The following is a 25985-nucleotide window of genomic DNA, read 5'->3' as shown; positions in this document are numbered from 1 at the left end:
CATGCAAGCCTCCACATGCCTAGGTTTCCAAAGAACCCTGTGTTAACTAGACCCCATCTGTAGAAACCTATACATGTGGATGTCTATGAGCATAGGTGCCCCTTGCTCAACATCTGAAACTGCAGGCAGGGTCAAGGAAGCCATGCAACATCAGAGTAGTTAGCGCCACTGGTGCAGCCAAGTTTGCAGTTAATCATGATCAATGCATGAAGGGGGCTTAACAAGTGGGACTTCATAAAGACAGCAACCTGCCAGATTCCCAGGTCTGTACTGGAGAGGACAACCAAGAGCAGAGGCTGTGCCCCAGAAATACACAGAGGACCTCCTGTGTTAGGATGTGGATTACATTCTCTCTAGGAAGCCAACCAGCCATAACAATGACAAAGATGGTACAGTTCTCAGAAGCAGAGAGGAAGGAACCAGAGAAGCTTGAGGTACACCCTAATTCTGGACTCAGAAGCAATGAATCACCACACCCAACACTCACAATTTGCACTAGCTGGAATTGGCCTTTACAAAACCAGTTCTCCCTCTCTGCAATGGCATCTTTCAAAGCCTGGACCTTTTCTTTCAATTCCAATTAAGCTCCCACATGGAATGAGGATTGGCTTTCAAGTATTCTCCAATGGTACTGTTACAGAAGCTGAAACAGATCAATGAAGCAGCAAGCAGCCTCTGCAAAGAGCCCCTAATTGAGCAAAAGAGAGGGAAGTTCGTATGTCAAAATAAATTTGTTTTAACTCTAGAGTGGTAGAAGATGTTACTGGCTAAAGGGGTAATATTTGTGGTCAGTATCAGTAAGTATATTCATTCAATATTCAATTATATCACAGTGTTTTGGCTCACTCCTCTCTACTTTACAGCATTAATCCCTTGAAAGGTTGTGGGCTGCTTACTTCACCACAATATTTCCTAAAATCTTCGCTTTTACAGCTTGCTTGTCATCATCCAGAATCATCACTGCAAGAAAAAAAGACAAAAGGATTCACAAAAATTTATTTTTTTCCTCCCCTCCCCTCTTAACTAGTGTTCAAGACAGAGGAAAGCTTCGAGCTTAATTGCTATGGAAAACACAACTTGAGGAAAGCAATTACAAAACATTTGCAGTGCCCAATTAGGCTATCTTGGGGCTCTTGTTTTTGCAGATCAGACTGAAAAATTAGTTTTAATTTACAGATTCAACTCAGAGGAAGGCTGGACAAAGCTGGAATGTAAATTACCTTTATCAGAGGGCAAGAGATACCTTATTTTTAGAGTGGTTTAAGATGCAAGGCACAGCAACAAGCACAGACAACAACTACACAGGAGCTGATGCAGTTTAAAGAGCACTTGGAGGTTCTAGATGGTAATTTACAAAAAGTGGCAGTTTTCACCTAATTTCATCTGTCTTTAAAGGTCAAATAGAGCCCAGAGGGTATATATTTACAGTCATGTCTCAGCCCAACACCAGTCACTTCACCCACTTTTCACTTCATTCCTATCTGCTGTAGAGCAAAACCTTCTTTATGGTTTGGATGTAATGGGAAACTGTGGTTTAAAGTTAACTAAAAGCGCTGAACCCAGTGTGTGAGTGGAAAAGGAGTGTACATGCCCCACATTCATTCTTGACTTGATGCACCAAGTCTGATCTTGTTTCCACCTCATAATTATTAGTTCTTCTGCCAATAAAGGACAAGAAAACATTGCGCTTTTTCAACCTTCATCTATCCTGCCCCATTGATTTGTTTTACAAAACCAGTCAACTCTTTCCTTTCCAATTAATTGAGCCATTCTCAGGCAAGTGAAACTGATCTTAAAGTTATCTCAGCCTGCAACCCTGTAATACTTACCTGGTAGTAAGTCCCAGTGAACTTAATGGGACTTATGTCTGAGTAAATATGAATAGGAGTACACTATCAATTACATGTGAAGAACAGGTTAATCCCTAGATAATTTTGGTCAAACCATGATTCTAGTTATGAAAATATTGCAGCTTTCCTAATCTTACGGTTGCACATGTTCTGTTCAGTTGTTTTCCTGGCTAGAGGCAGCTACTGCCTTTCATGCTTTATACGGATTCAAAGCCTACATTTCCTACAGCAATCTTTTTTTTTAATGCTGAACATTAAAGATAATGTGCTTAGCATTCCTTTCAAATATCAGCCTCTGCAGAAGGCTGCCTTCCTGATATAAGTGGAAAACAGGTAACTTTAAATTAAAAACAGCTAGACACTTGCGGAGCTCAATGGGCATTTGCTTTCACTAAAAAAAAAATGTTTCTGGGGATCACTGACTAGACTAGCTAGCAACATCTTTACACACTATAAAACACACAAGTGCTATTTAATGTACAGAGATCAAAAACCAATATCTGAAATGGGGACATCTGTTCACTGCTCATATTCTCAAACAGGGCATTACAGAGTACATGGCAGTTTTGATGAGGACAATTGCCCTCTGATGTCATGGCCTCCTGTGTATGTTTCTGCTGGCACTCCTGATGCATGTACAAAGAACAATATCCAATTTCACACAAGGCAGCTTCCATTTCTCCTCCCCTTGTACTCTCTGCTCTGGAGGGTCCCCCTAGCCAAGGAGGAAGGCTGCAGGAAGGTGTGGGAATGGTCTATCACCCAGAGTTCCCACAATCACAAAGTACCCAGTACAACAACAGAAACAACTCTGGACACATATTCCTATTATTATTATTATTATTATTATTATTATTATTATACCATGCCTTCCCTGGTGGAACTCAAGGCAGCTCAACTAAAAACGTAGAAAAAGATATTAAAATATAATTAAGCATTGATAAAAATAGAATTAAAACTACCAGTATATACATATATAAAATCAGTTTAAAATCACCAATAATTACACAATAGAAACAGCACACCGGCAGCCCTTTAATTAAAAGCAGTCAATTATATGCAGAGGCTGCCCTAGCTTTGCCATAAATAACAAAATCTACGCTCATCAAGAAGCATTTCCACATAAAAAAGGTGTCTGTGAACTTTTGGGCTAGGCTGATAAAACAGTCGCTTTTCCAGTTTCACAAGCAGACCCAACTTGCCCAGGAGGTGGGGTCATGTACAAGGTAAGATTTGTGTTTGCAGAAGTGGCCTCAGGCTTCTGGATTCATCTCCTCCCTCAATTCAGCCCATAAGTGACTTCCTTGGGCTTCTGTGCTATAGAACTACTGACCCACATGTGGCGGCCCATATGGATTGGTTCATTCAATGTGACTTCCAAGCAGAAAATGGAAGCAACACCCATCCATGCTACAGTCTGTTATGCCTGCTAGCAATGATGAATATAGGTTATTGCTGCATTAGGGAATTATTGGGGCATGGTGTAATTCCAAAACTGGACAGCAGCAGGTTGAGAACAGGGGGAAAAATGTTTTGATGAGCACTTGTCTGAAGTGTGTTCTGACAAATGGAGATGTTGCTACACAAAAAAAAAATAAAGTGGCCAAGGAAGCCAGATCAATAATGGGTTTGGTCCTCAGCTGTTAAATACAGCAGCATTTCAGCTTTAAATATCATCTTGGTGTTGCACCCTGTGAGGAATCATGTCCTTCTTAGAGCTGGTAAGCCAATACTGTATCATAATGTTATACATGTTGTTGTTATTATTATTATTATTATTCCACCCATCTGACTGGATTGCCCCAGCCACTCTGAGTGGCTTCCAACAAATGAAAACACAGTAAAATATCAAACATTAAAAACTTCCCTATACAGAGCAGCCTTCAGATGTCTTCTACAAGTCAGATGGTTGTTTATTTCCTTGACATTTGATAGGAGGGCATTCTACAGGAATAATAATAATACTGTAATAACTTTACCATTGTATCCAGGCACCAGTTTTCCTGTCTGTCCTGAGGGAGGAGTTAGTGAGTTTCCTAAGCCAACACAAGAAGCTGTTATTGGAGATCCTGTTTCTGTAAAACAAGAAGCAGAACATATCATGAGATCGGTAGTTAATGACTTAATATTAATTGATCAATCAAGCATTTTTAAGACCCACATTATAAGAAAATGTCCTTCTATGCAAAGTAATGATAGTTGTCATTATCAGAAACAAAATGAGTTCAAACGGAATATATCACTAATCTCCATTTTAGCATTGAGCAGATACCAAATTCTATCTGATCAACAATGTGTGGTTGTGTACAAATTGAGTTGCTTTTGTCCATTGAGCTTAGATGCATAGAAAACAGCATGTGTGATATATTACTGTAAGCAGCCCTTAGATGGCAGGTCAACTTTAAGGATTCTCATGAAACTGGCGCTATTGCCCTAAAGGATCTCAAGGAGACTCATCTGGACAGTCCTGTGAAATTACATCTCAAGCAGACATCAGTTCAGGAAAGCACATGAATCATGCTACCAATTTCACTTGGCTTCAAAAAGACAACTAAAGAGCAAGCAATGGATCACTGACATGCCCGTCTGCTTTGGTGGTAGTGCCAGAATTATTAATAGCTTAAGTGACTCCTGTTAAGATCAGTTTCTCAGGGCTCCTGCAACAAGGAGTTCTTGGTGGTGCAGGGGAGAAAATATTATGCAAGGATTTAAATTAAACCTCTAAAGCTACTAGGGAATTGAAATTGCTACCTGAAGCAAAGTTTGAATGACAGGTTTTATGAAGTGCAAACTGAACACTGATAAGTATCTGTGACATTCTCATGACTAGTTACAGGTAGGTAGCCGTGTTGGTCTGCTGTAGTCGAAACAAAATAAAAAAAATTCTTCCAGTAGCACCTTAGAGACCAACTAAGTTTGTTATTGGTATGAGCTTTCGTGTGCATGCACAATTATTATTTTTCATGTGCATGCATGGATTTTTTTAATTTTGTTTCGACTCTCATGACTAGTTTCCAAAGGGAGTCAAATTGTTAATAAGTTGGGGTTTTGGAAATTGGTTACTTTGCCATTTGTATATCGATCTAAATGTTTATTTGTTTCGGGTTTTTGTCCTTTCCCAGATGTATATTCACTGCAGCTGCTAGTCAGAATTGGCTGGCAACAATGCAGCGAAATTTAGGGGAGAGGTCTTTACCTCCTCTTGGAAGGTAGTAAGTTCCTCTATTATCACATAGCATCATTCTGGAAAATTAAAGAAGTTCAGAATTTTCACCCAACTGTACCCATTTACTTGCAAACTTCCAGTTATTAGGCCATACCCACTGCCCATTCTTGAAGATGCCTCCGTGTTCATGCCTCAACACACCACAGGAAGAAGTAAAGAACCTTGAATATAAACCAAGGACAAATTGGAAATTCAAAAAACCAAATCCTTCCTTTAGGCAATCTACACCAGAGGCCAGTTCAGAAGGCAGCTGTGCTGCATGAAAAGCTGCCCAAGGGGTCAGAATCACAAACAAGAGAGATAAGAGCAGCAGAAGCTGCTAATGCCACAGCTTGAAGAGTCTTAAGTGGGAAAGGGCAGAATATGTAAGCCAGGGACAAGGCCTTAAAAAGGCACTTGAAAATGATCAAAGGATGAATGAATGGCAAGGAGAAATGGAAAGGAGGGAGAGAGAGAAGGCAGTAGTAAGAAGAGATGAAAAGAAAGTGAAAGCCAAAGAGGAGGGGAATGGAACATAGACAAGAATAAAGAAACAGGAAGGTGGGAGGAAGGTAAAAGAAGGTGACATGGAGCTTCAATGAGAGAGTTAAGGAACAAGAAGAATGATGAAAACAAAAAACTGCAGCATACACTAAAGTTCTGTGATACAACCCATAAGGTTTCAAGAAACTGGTAGGAGCCAAGGGAAAGCTCACACTTGTCTCAATGTGATCTGAGCAACAGAAGTTTCCAGCAGGACTCCTTTAAGCCTTTAGGCCAGGCATCCCCAGACTCTGCCCTCCAGCTGTTTTTGGACTACAATTCCCATCATCCCTGACCACTGGTCCTGTTAGCTAGGGATGATGGGAGTTGTAGTCCCAAAACAGCTGGAGTTTGGGGATGCCTGATTTAGGCAAACATATGGCAGTCAAGCATACTTTTGTAATACATATATAAAAAGGTTACATTGAGTGACTAAATTTACCAATTCACATAGCTGAACCTTCTGGTTTATAAAGCAACTCCTAAAATTGCTGTAGTTCTACCCATCACAGCTAACATGATGTTGATGGTTAGTCTCTGCCAGCCTTTGCTTTGGAGACAGTGGCAGCTCTTTTGCTTTAATCTCCTTGTTCCAGGTTAGGAACCCAACATTAATATACCGGTAGTTTACATGTACATTAAGACAGTACATGTAAATAGGTCTCAGCAATCATCAGTTTCACTCCAATTTCAGGGAAGTAAAAAATAGCAGCTTTTGACCTAATGGACATTGTTACTGCCTCAAGCTCCTCTAGTCTTTTTTTTTTTTTTTTAATTGATTTTTATTGATTTTCCAAAAAGGAAACGAAAAGAAAAAAGCATATCAAAGAAAAAATCCAAACACCCCGCGCGCAATATACATACATTAAAGATATTTTTCACTTAAAACTTTACATTGTCATTTCTTTGTAGACTTCCTTCAGCTTGTCCGTAAATCTTTCGTAGCAGTACCCCTAGTCCCACATTTCTTAGTTTGTATTGTCATTGGTCTTCTTTGTTAACTTCTGTTTGCTTAGAACAATAACTCTTAATCTTTTCACAGTGCTTCTCTAAATCCCTTTAACGTCGTTTTTCCCTCACTGATACATTCCAGGTACTCCACATACTTTCCCCAGTCCTTGATAAACTTTTGGTCTCTTTGGTATCTGATCTTTCCTGTCAGTCTGTCTAACTCTGCGTAGTCTAGTAACTTTGATCTCCACTCCTCTATCGTTGGCATCTCCTGTTTTTTCCACTTCTGGGCAAGAATTATCCTTGCTGCCGTAACCGCATAGTATACAAATTTACAATCTTTCTTTACAATATCCTTCCCTAATAACCCTAACAGAAAGATTTCAGGCCTCTTTTTAAACGTATATTTCAAGATTTTCTTTAACTCAACATATATTCTTTCCCAAAATTCTTTAACTTTCCGGCACTCCCACCACATGTGGTAGAAGCAGCCCTCCCTATCTTTACACTTCCAGCATTTGTTGGATATCTTGTACATTTTTGATAGTTTTACAGGTGTTATGTACCACCTGTAGAACATCTTCATAACATTTTCCTTTACTGTTATACATGCTGTGAAATTTAGACCCTCTTTCCATAATTTCTCCCATTCCTCAAATTGTATACTATGGCCTACATCTATAGCCCAGCGGATCATTACTGATTTCACTTCTTCATCTCCTAGATTCCAATCCAGCAACATCCGGTACATTTTAGATATTATTTTTACATCATTATTTATAATTTCCATCTGAAATTTGGAGTCTTTATCCGCATACCCTCTTTCTTTAGTATCTTTCCTGAACATCTCGTTAACTTGACGATGATGTAGCCAATCATACACATGCTCCTTAACTTGCTCATAGGGCTTTATTTTCCACTTCCCATCTTCTTTAACTGATAGTTGACTATATGTCGCCCAGTTACTCCTCATATTGATTTTCTTCACACTCATCGCTTCAAGAGGTGAAAACCAATGTGGGACCTTAGGTTCTAATAAATTTCTGTATCCTTCCCATATTTCAATAATTGGACCTCTGAAGACATGGTTTCCAAACCCCTTATGTACTTTCCTTTTCTCATGTCCTAAGTAGGCATGCCAGCCGTATCTGTTATCGAAGCCCTCTAAATCGAGCAGCTCCCTGTTCTCTAGTTTTATCCAGTCTTTTAACCAGCAGAGGCATGATGCCTCGTAATACAGCTTCAGGTCTGGCAGGGCGAACCCACCCCTTTCTTTTATGTCTGTTAGAAATTTAAATTGGATCCTGGGTTTTTTGCCCTGCCAGATGTATCTTGAGAGCACTTTCTGCCATTCTTTAAAAATACGACTCCCCTTAATTATGGGAATAGTCTGAAACAGAAACAGTACCCTCGGTAGTATATTCATTTTGATCGTGTTTATCCTTCCCCAGAATGACATTTTTAATCTTCCCCACACTTCCAAATCTTTCCTTATTTCTCTCCATACCGACTCGTAGTTGTTCTTAAACAAGTCTATATTCTTGGGTGTTATCCAGATTCCAAGGTACTTCACTTTCTTAACCACCTCTATCTGGTATTGGTGTTGGATTATGTCTATTACACTTTGGTCCACATTTTTGACTATCATTTTCGTTTTTCTCTTGTTTAGTTTGAAACCTGCCAGTTTCCCAAACTGATCAATTTCCTTTAGTACTTCTTCTATTGTAATCACTGGATCTTCAGTCATTATTACTAAATCATCTGCAAATGCTTTGGTCTTATACACGTTTTCTCCAATTGTCACTCCTTTTATCTTTTTGTTTTGCCTGATTGAGTTTAGAAGAACTTCTAAGACTGTTATAAATAGTAGCGGGGAGAGTGGACACCCCTGTCTTGTTCCCCTCTGTATCTTTATTTCCTGTTACTATATTGTTTACAATCAGTTTGGCTTTCTGTTCCGTATATATTGCTTTTACCCCCTTAAAAAAGTCCTTGCCCACTTCCATATGCTCCAAATTTTTCAACATGAAGTCCCATATCACATTATCAAATGCTTTCTCTGCGTCCACAAACATCATTATGGCTTGCTTATCAATCCCGGCAGACAGATATTCTAACATATTAATTATATTTCTTGTATTGTCCCTCATATGCCTGCCAGGAAGAAAGCCAGCCTGATCCTTGTGGATAGTTTCTGATAACAGCGACTTCAATCTTCTCGCAAGGATACCAGCAAAGATTTTATAATCTGTATTTAGAAGAGAAATCGGTCTATAATTTTTAACTTGGGTTAAGTCCGCATCTTGTTTGGTGATAAATGTAATAAATGCTTCTTTCCAGGTCTCCGGAATTTCTCCTTTTTTCAAAATGTTATTCATAGTCACCTTCAGAGGATTCACCAGGATAGATTTCATCTCTTTATAATAACCCGCTGTGAAGCCATCCGGACCCGGGGCCTTTCCTCTCTTTAAATCTTTTATGGCTTCCTCTATCTCCTCTGTTTCAATTGGAGTGTTCAATCGTTGTTTCTTATCTGTTGGGATTTTCTGCACCTTTTTGTCTCTCAAGAACCTCTCTATTTTCCTTAAATTGTTTCTCTCTTTATCCTTATAGAGGTTTTTATAATAATCCAGAAACTCTTTTCTAATTCCTTTTGGTTCTGTTATCTCTTCTCCATCTGCAATAATTTTGTTTATTGCACCTTGTTCTTTCCTTTTTTTAATTTGCCATGCAAGCCATTTACCTGATTTATTTGAAAATTCAAAGTTCTTTTGCCTTAGTTTCTTTATGTTCCACTCTACCTCTCTATTTATTATAGTGGCAAATTGCGCTTGTAGGATTTTGATATTTTCCTTTATTTTCTGGCAGTTGGGTTTCTGGATTAATTTTTGTTCATTGTCCATTATTTGTTCTAAGATTTCTTTTTTCCCTTTCTCTCTATTTTTGTTTTTGATCGCATTCTGCTGAATAAAGTATCCTCTTATTACTGCCTTGCTTGCATCCCATATCACATTGATCTTTGTCCCTTTGTCGCAATTATCTGCAAAGTAATCTTTTAGCTTTTTTTGTGCTGTTTCTACAATATTTTGGTCGTCTAGGAGGTATTCTCTTAGCCTCCATCTAAAAGTTCTTCTCTCAAAACTCTCCAATTCTAATTCTATCGGACTATGATCTGAGATTACTTTTGGTCTTATTTCTATTTGTTTAACTCTTGGACAGAGTTCACTCGAGATCCAAACCTGATCTATCCGTGACATCGATTGGTGTGGTTCGGAATAAAAGGTGACCTGCTTATCCAGTGGATGTCTCAAACGCCAAATATCCACCAAGTTGCAATTTTTAACCATCGAAAAAAAGGATTTTGGTAGTTTCCCTTCTTTACTTACACCCTCCCTTAGTCTATCTGCCTCTAACGAAACCACACCATTCATGTCTCCCATTAGAATGATCTTTTGATCCATATGTTCTAGTATTTTCTCTTCTAAGTTTCTAAAAAAATCAGTCTTGTTGCCATTTGGTGCATATACCCCGATCACAACCACATTTTATCCTTGCCAATTAAGTCTAACCGCTACCATCCTCCCCTCTTCATCCTTAAAAATCTGTTTGGCCTCAATTTTGTTTTTAACGTACAGTACCACCCCTCTTTTCTTTTCTTTATCCGAGGATTCAAATTCATTTCCCAGTCTTTTATTGATTAATATTTTTTTATGCTTCCTAGCTACGTGAGTCTCTTGAAGACAGATAATGTCCAGATTTTTCCTCTTTAAGAATTGCTCAATTTTATTCCTCTTTCTTTTCTCATTCATTCCATTAACATTCCAATTCCAGATTTTTAACCCCATATTAACTGATATGTACCTAAACTTTCTTTACTTTTATAAATTCGCTGGTTCTTCTTCTTCCCCCTCTTCCTCTTCGCCCGAGCTGCTTCCACTCCCTTCCTCTCCCTCCTCTGTCTTAGAATCTCTTGACAATCCTCCCTCTGCTCCCCTTGTTCCGCTCTCCTCCAATCTCAACTCCTTATATTTCCTCAAAAATTTTCCAGTTTCCTCTAAGTTGGATAGTCTATGTCTTTTACCTCTATACACAAATGATATCCCCTCAGGGAACTCCCATCTAAATTCTATTTTGTTTTTCTTTAACGTCTGTGCCAGTGATTTATAAGGGTCTCTTCGTTTAAGTAGCCTGATTGGAATATCTTTAAAGAAAATTATATAATTTCCTTCTATATTCAACCTCTTTTCCCTATTCTTTTGCAAAATCCTGTTTCTCATTTCCTTATTCTTAAATGTAATCAGGCAGTCCCCTGTAAATTTCTTTACTTTTGTTGTTTTAATCCGCATCCTGAATGCATTTTGCACATTTTGGGCCATTTCCTCTGTTGTTATGTCCAACCATTCTGCCAGTTCTGTTATCAGTTTTTCCTTAATATTCTCACCCTGTGTCTCCGGTACAGCTCTCAACCTAAGGTTCCCTTCTCTCTGTCGCAGCTCATTCATCGCTATCACATCCTTCATCTCCTCCTGTACTCTATTTAATTCCATCATTTCCATCTTAACCTTTTCTTTATCCCTTTTAAAATCTTTTACTTCTAATCTTGTCTTCTTTAATCCTTCCTCTACGTTTTGTGTTCTCCTGGATATTTCTTTTATTTGGCCTTTAAGTTCACTAACTGTTTCGTCCATTTTTTTATCTAATATTCCAATTTTGTTATCCACTTGCTCTAATTTATTCTCTAAGTTATTTTGACTCTGTTTGATTTCCATTAACATCTTCACAATATCTGTCTTTGAGTCCGTCTCTTGTTTAGACCCTCTCCTGTCCCCTGGCGTCCCCCCATTTGTACCTTTCTTCACCGTGTGTGACATCTTAAATTCTTAAATTTGCCCCACTCCGTAAGGTTTCCTTCGTTTGCGCTTCCCAACCAGGCTTTCCTTTTTACAGATATTGGTAAACACAATTATTTTTCCCCCACATTAATATTTACAATATTGGGGATACGGTTGTTCTAGTGATCCTTACTATCTCCACTCAGATTAGCCCAAATACTCCGTTGGTCACACTGGAAGGGATTGGTATAAAGAAAAGTGGGGTAATAAAAAGAGGAGAGGCAAATAGGGGGAGGTTTCTGAGTCAATTAGTCCTGTTGGTCTTAATCTCGACCCTGGAGGTCTCTTAGGAGTAACAGTGTTTGCAAATATGTCGCAATAACCTGTTTCTCCAATAACTCAGTCTCTCCTACCAGTCCAAAAATTAGTACGAAGAGAAGTCAGTTGAAGGGAAAGGTGTCGAGGGAGAAGGTTTGGTTCCAGCTGGTCTTAGTCTTGTCGCTAAAAATCTCTGAGACTCTTCAAAAGGAAAGGAAAGGGGAGAAGGAGAGAATAGAAAAAACAGAATGAACAGAGAAAAGAGAAAAGGTACGCTGTATCCGGAGGTATAACAATGTCCTGTTTCTCCAATAGGTCCGTCTCTCTTGGCAGTTCGAAATTAATATGCAGTAATATAAAGTGAAGGGAGAGAGAAAAAGGGGGGCATAGGAGGAATTGGGAGCCAGTTAGTCCTTTTCTCACCGCCAGGGGGCTCCGGGGCCCTTTAAAGTAGCGTTGTTTCCCGAGGTATGGTCGTGCAAGTCCATAAACTCCGAAAGCACATAGACGGGAAGCGATATTTACAGATGGCCCTTCATATATATACTTTCCCGCTACCGGAGTTGTAGCAATTAATAATTAATTTTATTCCTTTTTTTTCCTTTTACTTTGCTTTTTACCAGTCCTTTGTACTTTCCTCGATCTGCTACGCTCAGAGTCTTTGCAATGGCGACGGAGCCTTCTCTTCCGGTTTTACTCTCCGTTGCGTTTTAAGCACAAAAAATGGAGAAGCGCCCCTTCCTCTATTCCAACCCTCCGTTTCCTCAAGGGCTTTCAGCTTGAACAATTCGCCCTGATTTCCCTGTTCTTCCCACCGCTCAGTTGATACACAATTTCTACACCGAAAGGTTAATTTTAGGAAGATACATAAAAGGAAAACATAGTATCCGTTAAGGCGACTCACTTTCACTTTCCGCCTGCACTGCAGTCGCGCTGTGTCAAACTTGATTTCGGCACCAGGCTGAACCTCATTTGCTTCTTCTTATTACTCCCCGACTTTTTCGCTGTTAGTTTCATAAAGATTCACGATGGTCCAAGGTCGGGGTTTCTTGTTTTAGGAATGTAGCGCTCTCACCGCAAGCTCGGGGCTTCGCTATTAGGAGGTCGGTAATGGCTTCCCTCAACCCGCTAAGCAACACCGCCGCTCTCTTCGCCTCTACTGAGGCTACCTGACGGCGCAGTTGCTCGCTTCTGGTCAGAGCGGGAACCGGATCCTCTGGACACCCTCCAGAGGTTTTTTTCGGGGGGTCTCCGTGCCCTGAGACGCCCCCAGTCCCCCAAAATAGCCCAGGGTTTCCCTCTCGGTCAAACCCCCGCTTGTAACGGGAACGCGCTACACCGGAAGTCCCAAGCTCCTCTAGTCTTAAAGCGACTTGTTTAATTACTTAAGGGTGCATTTAGTCATTTATATATAGATTCCTTATCCAAAAGTTACAAATCCATTGGCATAAATCTGTAGGTGCACCTCTTTCACGACCATGCTGTATGTTTATAACAACATGGAAGTAATGAGAACTTTGTAATGAGAAATCATTGCCATAATCAAAAGCACAGTCCATCCTGCCTACTCAGAGCAGGATTAAAACACAGACTAAATTAATTTCAAGATTTGTCATTTAAAAAACAAACCCTCAAGCTGTTAACAGCCCCGCCGCTAGTGAATGTCAATAAAGCGCCACTGTAATTTTAGTTAAGATGTTTGATAAATATCAACTTTGTCAATGAAGCAGAAAGCAGGTTTGGCTAACAGATGATGCAAGGATCATGTGTGGCCTGAAAAAGACACCATTGTTCCATTCAAAGGGATTAGAATGGATGAAATTGTCCTTAATGAACTTATTAACAGCATGATGTTGAAAAACAGCAGCGGTCTCAATCAAATTATGCTACAACTTCACTGGTGGCATAGGAAAAGGTGAATTTCTCATTGCTCTCCCCCCCCCCCCATTTTAAGAACAGAATAGGCCTGCTGGATTAGACCAAATGCCCATATAGTCCACTACCCTGTTCAGATAATGGCCTGTCAGTTGCCTATGGGATGTTTGCAGCACAACATAAGCATAAACACAACATAAGCATATTTTCCTATAGTGGAGGGACAATACAGTCATAATGGCTAGTGGCCAATGTAGTTGTTTTGACTGGGTGTTTTGTTTTGTTTTGTTTTGTTTTGTTTAGGAGAAAGAAGCTAAGCATGTCTAGGTCCTCCTCTGTGAAACGGGTATTTTGTGGTTCCCACAGAAATTTCAACAGCCCCTGCTCTAGCCTACTTGGTTTCTTGCTCTCCAAATCTACCTTGATAAAAGCCTGCCAAGTAAAGAACTATTAGTAACTTTGTTATCACTATTGAAAAAGCACTTTGTGGACTCCAGTTAATTCTGTTACACATACAAGCTGTCAGAAATCAGGAGAGCTAACGGCAAGAAAATCACTACGACAACTGCAAAGCAATGATTCTGTCAGCAAAGGCAATAAATTAAGTCATATTTTTAAAGGCTATATACACAGGGAATCTCACAGGATTCCTCACAAACCAATAATCAAAAGATCCCAAATATTAATAAAGGTTAAATGTACCAAGAGAGACTAAATTAGTGTGCTGTCTATCCATTCACTAAAACAACATACTTCTCCAATGTCGTTTTGTTTCATTTCCTTTCAAAAACAAATTCCATTCTCTAGATAGTAAGGCTATCCAAACATAGCTACTCTATAACTGAATATTCTTCAGCAATCTCTACAAAATGTTCTATTTTTAGTATTCAACATACCTGAGGGTTCCAGTGCTATGGCTCTCTGATCCACTTCTATGGCACCCGTGAAAAATCAATAGGAGGCTAACTCATGCAAGAAATAATTCTACTCTCAGGGTACTGCACGGCAGATATGATTTTTATAGTAAGTACCATAAATTTAAGTGCTAATTTTAGTGGGCTCATAAGCTCCTGAAACTAGTTTTCCACGGATCAGTTAAAACAGGAGAGCATTTCAGCGGCAGACCTTTTTGTTTCTGTACGGTTCCTTGTGGATTTAGTCATTTTATGGGGGAATATACTTCCAACCTTGCATGAAGACTTGTTGTGCCAATACAGAAATGCTTTGGGATGGGGTTGGTGACCACTGCAACATTGATGTATGCACAGGTGTTACTACTAGATATTGGAGGCACAGTGTGGGCGGGGTGGGCTGTCACCCTGGGCACAGTTTTTAGGGGGGCACATTCCTCACGACACCCTGCCAACCCACAGGGTGGCACATGCCCTGTTGCCTCCTTCTCATGCCGCCCTCAAGCGTGATTACAGCATATGCACAATTTTGTTGAACGCTCATGGAATAAAATGTTTTATACTGTTACCCACTATACAGATTGAGAAAAATGACCTAAATGAAGGAAGCAAAACTATAGTTCTGATCCAGCTACTTTGCTTAAATCGCTATGGTTAGTTGAAATAAGCAGGATTTAACTTGGGCTGGTTTTTCTGGCCCCCGTTTCTGTCACTCACTTTATGGAGCCTTAGAAAAGGCCTGCAGAACAAACTGACAAATCAAAAGATCACTACAAGAGCAGGCTAGTCACCATGCAGAAACATTCGTCCTTCTGAAGGATAACTCCCTACTGTACAAGTAAGGTTTTTCAAACATAGAGATGATCATCTGTGTTGGGGGAAATGCAGTTTTATGCTGTAATATATGAAAGGCTGATTCTTCTGTCACATGTAGCATACATTACTGGCAGTTTATATGCACACCTACTGCACAAACCGTCTATCTGCTGTGGAGAAAACACTGCACACCATATATTCAGATCATCACCAGTACAAAGACCCATGTGTATCTCCACATACGGATAACATTATTTATAAAGAGGTCCTGATTGCGCATCATTTTCCAGCAGAGGGGCCATGTGCATGCTCCCTAGAGCCAAAAGGCCAGGTGTTTGCCTGGGAGTCAGGGAGTCTAGCGGAAGCAGGCTGGATGCAGTTGAAGCCCATGAAGCAAAAGCGAGAGGATGTTCCAGGAGCATGAAAGGTCTGAAGGCAGCATCCTTCTGCCTCACTGTGTAAAGCAATAGAACATCTGGCAACTGAACAACTAGATCTGTTCCCTATTGATTGGTCCTTTGCGGTATCCTTCCACATCAGCCAATCTGTGGAATCTGCTAATTAAGTTGAGCAAACCTTATAGGAAAAATGGGGAGTGGGGGGAGGCAACAGGGCATTTTTTTCTCCATTCCCATCCCTACTTTCCGCCTTAAAATATGGAAGCCCTCCACAGATGATCAAGATGTATATCCATTTGCTCTTTAATTGAAAAAGTCTCAAACTGTAATTTTGTACATTTATATCCTGTTCTTTCTGGGTCAACCAGGCTCCCTTCTTTCATAGCATGCATGACTTCAGCACTGCCCCACAGAAGATGTAAGGAAGAGGCAAGCAGACAACTACTATGTTGTAGCAAGGAAAGGCAGAAAAACTACAGCATTCTCCTCCGACTAAGGGAGAAAGAATCACCTCGGAAATCTCTCCCATTATTTACTTCCAGTATGTATCATGCATTGCATAATAAAGACACAATCTTTTTTTTCATGCACATGATTACAATATGTGTTTCCCAGTTTTAATTCAATCAAAGTATCTTATTAGCTTCCTCTGTTGCAAATGTTTATAATGCTGCACAGTGGACATTAGATGCAAATTGATGTTAGAAAAAGTAATTGCATATCTCATTTACAATTTAATCGTGTCCAGAAAACATTGTTTCTACTTTAGTCAGACTAATACCATAAAGATGAAAAAGACTGATTGGGCTGCTAACTATTTTAGTTGGGTAAAAATTATCTACAGCAGGGATTAGTGTTTTATAAACTGCTTCTTGCTCTCTCTGCAACAAAGGCTCCGCTGTGGCTGCCTTAAATCTTGCAAAGGATTATTCTTTCTATAAAAGAGATTCATGGAGCTTAACTCTCAGTTCCCTATTCTCAAATCATCAGTAAAACCATCTACTTTACCCTAATGAGGACTCCAGTCTCTGAACTAGAAAAAAAAGTGTTGCCAGGCAACACGAATGACATCAGCAGCCTGTAACATTTTCAGAGGAAATATATAAAACCAGAGGCTGTCACAGCTTCTCTCGCTTATGGAAATAAGATTTTAAAAGTGACCCCTCCAACCCAATTCTTCTAGTGGATCTTAAAATAACTTTTGAGATCAAAATCATGTCTGAATGTGATTTAGCTATTCCTTTCCCTACAATCAGAGTAATGACATAATGGCTAGGAAGAGGGGCAGAGGCAAGAGGAAGCGATTGAGCTTAAACAGTTGAGAGGAACTGAAGAGATTCCTGATACATGCTTAACTTACATGCAGCATCAGCGACAAGTGAGGTGGAATGGATACAATCCAATCTCACAGTTATAATGAATAAGACTGGCAGAGTGCGGAGGGGAGATCTTCAGAGGGATGGGGAAGACAGGCTAACACTGAAACTCTACAACTGGCTTAGGTGGCACTAGGGATGGAGGAGAAATTTAATACAGTTTGTACTTAAAGGTAAACCTACTGATTTCACATTTTCCAAAAATAATTCCCAAACTGAAGCTCCACCGTCCATAAAAGCACAGCCATCCACTTTTCTGAATTTTGTACAGCAGATCTTCACTCAGGTAACGTTTACAAAAATGCATATACTAAGGTAAAGTGTTCGTGAATGCATATGTTATTGAAAGCAACATAGAAAAATGTGTATAGTTTCTGTGTTAGGCCTCATTCCTCTTTCCTTCTTACTTTTAAGCTGCTAAATTAGATCATTTTTTATATAAACCTATACGGATTTTTGTTATTGTTGTTTGTATTTATTTACTGATGATACTGCTTCATATATATATTTGTTTCGCTTAATTGTTCACCTGATCTGTTGTGGCACAACTTTGTGGGAAAGTGGCAGACAGACGAACAGATGGTGATGCTAGCTGCCCTTGCTACAGAGTCTATGCAATACAGAAGAAATAAAGGCACATGTCTGATAGGAACACAGGTAGCTTTGTCATACGAAGTCATCCCTCTGGTCCATCACTGGTAGAAGCTCCCCAGTATTTTAGACTAGGGATTTTTTGCAGGGCAAAATATGTCTGGAGATATTATTATAGCCCATCGATCAGACAAGAGATAGTAGGGAATTGCAGCCAATACATAGTATGCTAGCTGAACTGAAGGCAAAATTATCACAGACACTACTACTAAATCATTTTCTAACCATTTTTTCCTTTACAATTGTGGCTCCGCTTTCATCAAAAGTAATCGGGGGGGGGGGGATTCTTTTCACTGAGTTTATGGCTCTAACGTTACACTGCTCCTGTGTGCAGACCACTTGGAGAAATGGGTTCTTTTTATTTATTTATTTATTTGCTTCCAGCCAATATATCATCACCAGAAGGAGAGGAGGGATCGGGACTAGGAGGCAAAACTGAAAGTTGGAATTGTTTGGCGAGATCCTGGGAAGGCTCTTCTGCCTCTGTAGAGGAAAAGAGATCAAACTGCTGAATTTTCAGGACAGGAGGAAAACGAACTGGGCCCAGCTGCTGCAGGCTGATTGGCACTGAGAAATCCAGCAAGGTGCATCAGCTGAAAAGCAACTCCTGCTGAGCAAAGGGCTGAAGCTGTTTTCTGTTGTGGTGACCCACTTTCAGAATTCTCTCCCCAAGGAAGCATTCCTGGCACCTACTTTTATGTCTTCTTGTCACTGAGTGAATATATTTTTTATTTCCCCAACCTTTAATCATCTGAAGAGGCATTATCAGGAATGTTGACAGTTTTTCCTGTGCGTTCTTTTCCTTTGTGTATTGAAGGATGAGAGACAGAGGAATATACAGAGCCCAGTCAGTGTAGCAGTAACAAGACTTTGAACCAACAGCAGGTGGGAGAGAATTTAAAGCACCAGGAGGCAATGGGAATGTGAGGTCTCTCTACTGGGGTAATATATTTGTTAAACATTTTAGGATAATTAATTCGGATCCAGATTTCACCTGCAGGCAGACCAGTTTGGCAAGTGAATGGGAATGCCCACCTTTCTATCACCTGGTTTCACCATGAAGTCAGGTGAAGTATCTTCATTTCCTTGTGTGGTTTTTATTTCAAATCAGGTGGGAAAAGAAAGTGGGATTTGCAGCATCAGCTAATTGGTGGCTGCTTCAAATCCTGCTTTCTTTGCCCGCAGGGGCAACAGAAGAAATACAGAAAGCCCTGCAAGCTAAGTTCTAATCAGTTGGTCGGTGCTTCCAGCAAGCCCCATTTGGGGCTGCATTCACTTTATTAATAAGTAGAATGATGCATGTCTTTTTTTTCCAGTAAAAGAATAGTCAGATAATTCCCAGTTCCAAAATAAACCAAATAGCTCAGTTTTGTGAGAACAGAAACTAGAAAAATAGTAAGAGGGGCCCCAAATGAAATTAGGAAGAGAATAAGTTAAACCACAGCCATGGGAGTCCATGGCCAAATGAGGAATGAATCCCAACTATTCTCAACTGCAATGAGAAATTCACAGAAGAGCAAAAAGCTCTACATATCAATTGGCTTGAAAACAAAAACTTTATTCGGAAAGGTGGCTATAAATGCACAGAACTCACCAGTTTGCCACCAGTGATCCAAAACCGGAACCTTGAAGATTTTCTTGCACCATTCTAACGTATCCACATCACAGCGTTCACCAGCTACAAAAAGTGTTCGGAACCTGTTTCAAATAAAGATTATTTTCAGCATGTCTCCGCAATATAAAAAAGATAAGCCCGCTAAGGCAAGTGTTGTGTGCGTGCTTTGAAGAATAAGCTATGGACTTTCCCTGTTGATGAAGCTGATTTAACAGACGGCTGAAGGGAGCTCTGAGGTGACTAGCATGCAGTTAGCAGAAGTAGCTGCAACACTTCTTAGCTGAGAAAAATCCATGGTAAAGTGGGTTCTCTTCCAGGGGCACGACTGAGACAGGGCATTTTTTCTGCTTGAAGTGAAACAGCAACTTAGCAACCGCCTCCCCAAGAGCACAGAACCAAGACTGGCCAAGTTAATTTGGTGAAGGAAGCAGAAAATCCCCCAAACTCCTCTCTGTGAGAGTAAAAACACAGCAAATAAAAATTTGCTACCCTTTCAGGACACTCAGTATGAGCTGCCTGAGTTGACTGCCCTACTCTTCCTAATGGTAGAGTCAGCCCTACCCAGGAAATCATTGCAGTACCAAATTCATTGTAAAAGGAGGATCTCCCCAGTGCAGGCTCTGAGAGGGGTAGAGAAAGAAGCATACAATAGGGGGGTTTCCACAAACTCTTTGTGGTAGAATCCTGGGAGCTAAGCAGTAAATAAATAGGACCATTGACAGATATATGAGAAATGACAATGGCATGCGTCCTACAAATGGCAAAAGACACTTGCAAATTATAAGGAGGGAGACACATAGGAAACCTGTCCATAAAATGGCAGAATAAAACAGAGAATATGTTATGTCAGCAACTGAACAGCTACAGATGAATTATGCAGAGGAGCTCCCATAAATATTTATTTTTTGTTTGTAGAACAATGCATACTAGGTTTAATGTGATAAAAGTCATGTTCAAACCTATGCAAGCCGATCTCTTCTCTCCTTGCTACAGCATTTTGGCCTCTTCAGCACTTTATTTATAAGACAGGGCCACCTCATTGGCACTTTGGAAGCTACACAAAATCCTACCTCCACTCTGGTAAACAGAGATGCTGAGGAATCATTACTATTTAAGCAGCAAACAGTACAGTCATAAATAACACAGCTAGAATTCCCAGAATATCTTCTTCAGATTGTAGTATCTGTAATAAGTAAATTCCACAACAAACATTCATAACTAAAAACAGCTGGCCTGTGATGCCTTAAACCAGGTGGGGAAACTATGGCCCTCCAGATGTTACTGGACTAAAGAGCCCATGATCCCTGACTGTTGACCATGCTAGCTGGGGCTGAGGGGAGCTGGAGTCCAGCATCTGGAGGGCTAGCAACTCCCCACCCTTGCCTTAAAGGGTAACAAAATTTCTGGTATGAGGGCTAGTAGTTTGGGGTAAGTGTAATATTGGTATCTAAATATTGTGTTAACAAGGATTTATTTAGCCGAGGTTTTGTGTATGTACATTCAACACACTTTCACTTTATTGTTTGGAAATTACAGCTGAATCATTTTTCCCCTCAGGCTTTAATTGTCTGAGGACTGCAGGGTTTCTCATCTGAACATTTTTGTAAAAAACAGATGGTGAGTCATCATATGCAGCCCTATCCAGTGTGTGTTTATATGGGGGAGGGGAGATAAAAGGGATTTCATTGTAAAATAATAGGATATTTTAATTTTTAAGAACAAGCCTGAGATATATTCCATTCTGAACCCACCTCTGGGGCTGCCAAACTACCAATTTTGATCACTTGTCACTGCAAAAGCTCAAAAGGTCAAAACAGATTAGGCTCGGATGGCTGGTTACATCTTTCTCTTTCTTAGAACAAATATTTTATGGTATTATTGTATTCGAAAGTCTTTATCTCCAAACTAGAATTTGAAGCTGACTTCATGTCATGATTTCCAGTTCTGCTTTGTCAGCAAACCATGGTCTGTGCAAATCATAGTTCGACCTATTAATATGTCACAGTACACGATGGGTTGCTCAAACTAGTAATGGAGAAAAGGAGGAAACTGGTGCATTCTGAGGGAGAAAGGAGGGGGAATGAAAGCTTGAAACACTGCAATGATGGTTTGACCATTTGTATGTACCTATGGCCATAGTATATATGCACACACAAAACCTATTTGTTATAGCATCTTCACAGCTGGCTGAACTCGAGATATACACTTGGGGCTTATTTCCGATAGTGAGTAAAAACAAGCTTCTGGCTTAATCTAAACTCACCTTGTCAGGCTGTGCTGTTTCCCCAAGTTAGCCTCAGGGTCCTGTTGACGGATTGCTCTAATTGCAGTTGGTGCAGTAAACAAGGCTACGACTCCATGCTCTGCGAGCACACGGAAAAAAGCTCCAGCGTCTGGCGTTCCCACAGGCTTCCCCTACAAAGAGATTTGGGAGGTGTTTTTAAAGTTGTCATTGGGTAAAAGTGTTCCATGAGTCTTCTGCGAGTTGAGTCCTGAATGTAACAGTAGTTATCAACTTGTCAGTGGTGTATTCAAGCAACTGGTAAATTGCCTTTATACAACTAGAAGGAAAGCATCCATTTGCTGCTCCATTAAGGGCTCAGTTCCATCTTATGGTGCGCTCAGAAGTGCACTACGTTCAGATACGAAATGTGTCTGAGATTTCAATTTCTTGGCTGTGTTAGCACCAATGTTTTCTTATTTATTCACTTACATTTCTGTTCTCCAAGACACTTAAAGGGGTGTATATAGCTGCAACACCATCAACACCATTTTATCCTCACAAGGAGTTGTCTCTGAATTGTTCTGGTATGTGAGAAGTAAAACTAATCCTCCCTTGGCTATCTATACACAGTACTTCGAAAACAAAGGAAAGCAACAAGTAATTAATATGGGATTAAACAGCCTGACCCACCGGGTTTTGCTGTCTTACAGGAGCAGATCCTTAACAAGCTGTGACTTCCTACATCTCTGAACTCCGCTAGGAGGCTAACGAACATAATTAGCTAGATGCAACATTCACTTTGCGGTCTGAACATACAGGAAAGCACCTGTTCAGACCACTGGCAGGACTTTGTAGAAAGCTCTGAAAGTTGGGTTGATTCCCCATCCCTCATCCATACACAGTAAAACAGCACATATGGGATGAAGAGCTTCCACACCAAATTTCTTCCAGATATCTAGAAATAAAGAAGCTATTTTGCCTCGATAAGTCTCCTGTTGTAAGGATGGAAGGAAGGATGTAAAACTGGACAGAATGCACACTTGAAAGAACAACTGTTGCAAGCAAGCAGCTTCCTGTTCACTACACCAGTGTTTCCCAACCTTTTTTGGGCAAAGGCACACTTGTTTCATGAAAAAAATCTCGAGGCACACCACCATTACAGCCCCGTGACGTCAGCGCGCAGCGTCACGCCGGGAGGGACATGAATTGCTAGCAAATTACATAATCACCTCCTTGAGGGCTGGCTCATCTTCTCCGAAGGCAGAACCCCATTAATTAACAGCACAGACTCACACCATAGCCAAGACGAGGGGGGGGAAACCTCAGTCATGCACAGTCATGCACATGTGGGGGCTAAATGAGGACGAAGACCGGGCAGAGAGCAGGGTTCAAATCACCCCACCTGGCCAGGACAATCCCTGGGTGCTCCCTTGGGCCACTCGCCTGACCCACCTCGCAGGGCTGTTGTTGCGAGGATAACACGGGGAGAACCACGCGCGCCCCCGGGAGCTCCTTGGAGGAGAAAGCGGGCGATGAATGCAATGCACGAAATATATGAGAGGCGACCAGGTTTTGCAGGTGAGGGGCCCCCGCCAGCCTCCGCTTCCAACACCCGGCGCAACGACGCCGAAGTTTCCCCTCGGGCTCGGCTCGGGGAGCAGCGCTGCTCCCCCCCCGGCTCCCCTTCGCCCTCCCGGCTCTCTCTGCCGCCCACTGGGGACCCCCCTCACCTGCCAAGTCCGGAGCGCCGGTGGAAGTTGCATGCATGCATGCAGGGCGCCGCGTTGCCATTGCATTGCACTGCACTCCATGCAACGCCTGCACGCATGCATTGCCTTGCACACCCGCCAAGGGGTCTCCCCGCGGTCCGATGCGTCCCCTCCGGTGCGGATGCAGCATTGCAAAAATAAAAAAACCCCGACGCAGCCCTACCTGGGGGGCAGCCTCCGCCTCCGCCTCCGCCGCTCCGCCTCCGCGGGGATCCCCGGGCTCCATCCTGCCGCCCGATCTACGCGGGGGCGCAGGCAGGCTGCGCGGGGTCTGCGCGGAAGAGCCCCTGCCCGCCCGGCCGCCGCCGCTGCGCTCATTCCATGGCCAGGAGAAGAGCGCTTCAAACAAAACGGCCGGCCCGCCAGGCCACGCTGGGAAACGTAGTTCACGCACCCCGCGCGGGCGCGGAGCCCAAGGGTGAGGGGACTACGGATCCCGGCAGCCCCTGCGCCGGGGACAGAGGGGGAGAGGCCGGGTGCAGGGATGGAGGGACGGGTGGGCGAGCGAGTGAGTGAGTGAGTGGCAGCCGCCAAGCCTTGGCCGAGAGCCAGGAAGGGCCTCCCCGGAGGAGGAGGAGGAGGGGGAGGCGCAGAGCGGGAGGGAGGGAGGGAACCCCAGGGGTCATCTAGTGACGGCGCCCCAATCGAAAATTTGACTTAAAAAAAAAAATCTTTCGAATTTTTAAATTTTTCCCGCGACACACCAGGCAACATCTCGCGGCACACTAGTGTGCCGCGGAACAGTGGTTGGGAAACACTGCACTACACTCCTGCATACTGGAGCTTAATGTACTCAATCACCGGGCTGCAGGAGGAAAAAGACAACCAGGGGAAAAGATCACTGAACACCCATAGAATCATAGAATCATAGAGTTGGAAGAGACCACAAGGGCCATCGAATCCAACCCCCTGCCAAGCAGGAAACACCATCAGAGCACTCCTGACATATGGTTGTCAAGCCTCCCAAAGGTTTCATCAAGCCTGGCTTAAAGATCAAAAACACGGTACTTCACAAATATGGATGTGAAGTCCAGTGTAGCCTCCTTAGATGAAGCCAGGAATGTAAGTTCAAAAACGAGCCAATGCACCGACATTAGACATTTCCTGCACATTGTATGCATGGGTTTTTTAAAGCAAATAGCAGGAATGAATGCCCCAGCTGAGACTGCAACTCCGTAGTGGAGATGGTTTGTGGAGGTGATTTTAATTCTTTGCCACCTGCTGTGGTCAAAATCCTGATAGCTCACATGCGCCCACTATTGGAAAAAGCTCCTATTCGTGCCAAAGAGTTAAAGCCTCCTACCACTCAAGACTTGATTCCAGGTTGGCTCTCAGTATGTACAGTTTAAACAAACCTCAGTTTCCCAGATTTGAATGCAACGGGAAACTGTGGTTTTAGTTATAACCAGAAGCAAAGATTTCCATTCTCCTCCTCTAGCACACAGAAGAGGAAAGGTCCTCAGGCTCACTGACTGTCATAGTGGGAGGCTATGGCTTTCCACTGCTTCCTGATCCAGGACAGTAGGTGACTTTCCAAGTTCTGCCTCCTTTGGATGGGCAGAGCTTCCCTGGCCATTTAAGAACCAGCTCAGTCCACACACAAGGCTGCAGAAGAACAGTCGTGTCAAACCCATGCTAAACTTACATAACAGTAAAACATGCATTGGTGTTCTGTTTTTTGTTTTTCCCCCAGAATTCTCCGAGAGCTTATTTAGCCTATAAAAGTAATTAAATAACAGACATTAGAATAAACAGTCACCTCGTATAAAACCGTTGTATTCCCATGCAAGAGAGGTCCGTAACAGATATAAGAATGGCCAACCACCCAGCCTAAATCAGATGCTGCCCACCAAACCTAAAAGAAAGAAAGATTTTATTTTTTAAGTATAAGCACAGTTTTTCATAAGCATGAACTAGGTGAGACTGTCCCTGAGGTTGGTCCAGAAGCTGCAGCAAGTGCAAAATGCTGCAGCATGACTGCTAATTGCATCGGAATATTGCTACCATATGACACCATCCTGGAAAGACTCACACTGCCTATCAGTTAGCTACCAGGTGAAGTGGGAGGTGCTGGCACTGGTGTTCAAAGCCCTATACAGCCTGGAACCAGGAGAGCTAAAATATTGTCTCACACTTTATATACCCAGCTGGTCACTGCACTACAGGGAAGGCCTTCTACAGAAACCATGTAGGATTCAGGCCTTTAGTGTGGTGGCACCTACCCTTCTGTAACACACCAGACATGATCTCTGTTATCTTTTTGGCACCTACTAAATGCCTTCCTGTCCCAACAAGCCTTTTAAGTGGAGATTTTAAATTCCAGTCTGAATCTCTCTGCAGTGTGCTTGAAATTGTTTTTAAATATGCTTTTTTAAAATTGTTAAATCACTGTGGGATATTTCACAGGAAACAATTTATAAAATGAAAAATAAATCAATAGAAGTTACCTCTTTAGATTTAAGGCCGTATATAGCTGACATGGTCCAGTTTAACATAACGGCATAGCCACCTGTTGGTCGAACAACACCCTAAGTCAGAAGCAATGTGAAATTAAGATCATTTGTAAATAAATTATGCCCTGAAACTTCATCCCATAAGGAAAATTACTGTTTCCATAATTTAACTTTCTGAAGCAATTGGCAACCCTCGCC

At 41.6% G+C, this 25985-nt stretch overlaps 1 protein-coding gene across 4 annotated transcripts in view; it reads right to left on the bottom strand.

Annotated features, from left to right (window-relative positions):
- ACSS3 (acyl-CoA synthetase short chain family member 3) overlaps window positions 1-25985 on the bottom strand; it is a 64104-nt gene that overhangs the window by 17133 nt on the left and 20986 nt on the right. For 3 of the 4 annotated variants that reach the window (XM_082240991.1, XM_082240992.1, XM_082240993.1), the window contains exons 6-11: window positions 25782-25862; window positions 25094-25189; window positions 21605-21756; window positions 19321-19424; window positions 3830-3925; window positions 897-960 (exon numbers count right to left, since the gene is read on the bottom strand). In XM_082240991.1, coding sequence (XP_082097117.1) covers window positions 897-960; window positions 3830-3925; window positions 19321-19424; window positions 21605-21756; window positions 25094-25189; window positions 25782-25862 — 593 coding nt within the window. The remainder of the gene's footprint in view (window positions 1-896; window positions 961-3829; window positions 3926-19320; window positions 19425-21604; window positions 21757-25093; window positions 25190-25781; window positions 25863-25985) is intronic. The other variant, XM_082240994.1, reaches the window with a different exon arrangement.

The sequence above is a fragment of the Podarcis vaucheri genome, assembly GCF_965113315.1.
Source record: "Podarcis vaucheri genome assembly, chromosome: 10".
Lineage (NCBI taxonomy): Eukaryota > Metazoa > Chordata > Lepidosauria > Squamata > Lacertidae > Podarcis > Podarcis vaucheri.
The sequence above is the reverse complement of the archived record's forward strand: the minus strand, read 5'-3'. Positions and strand labels throughout refer to the sequence as shown.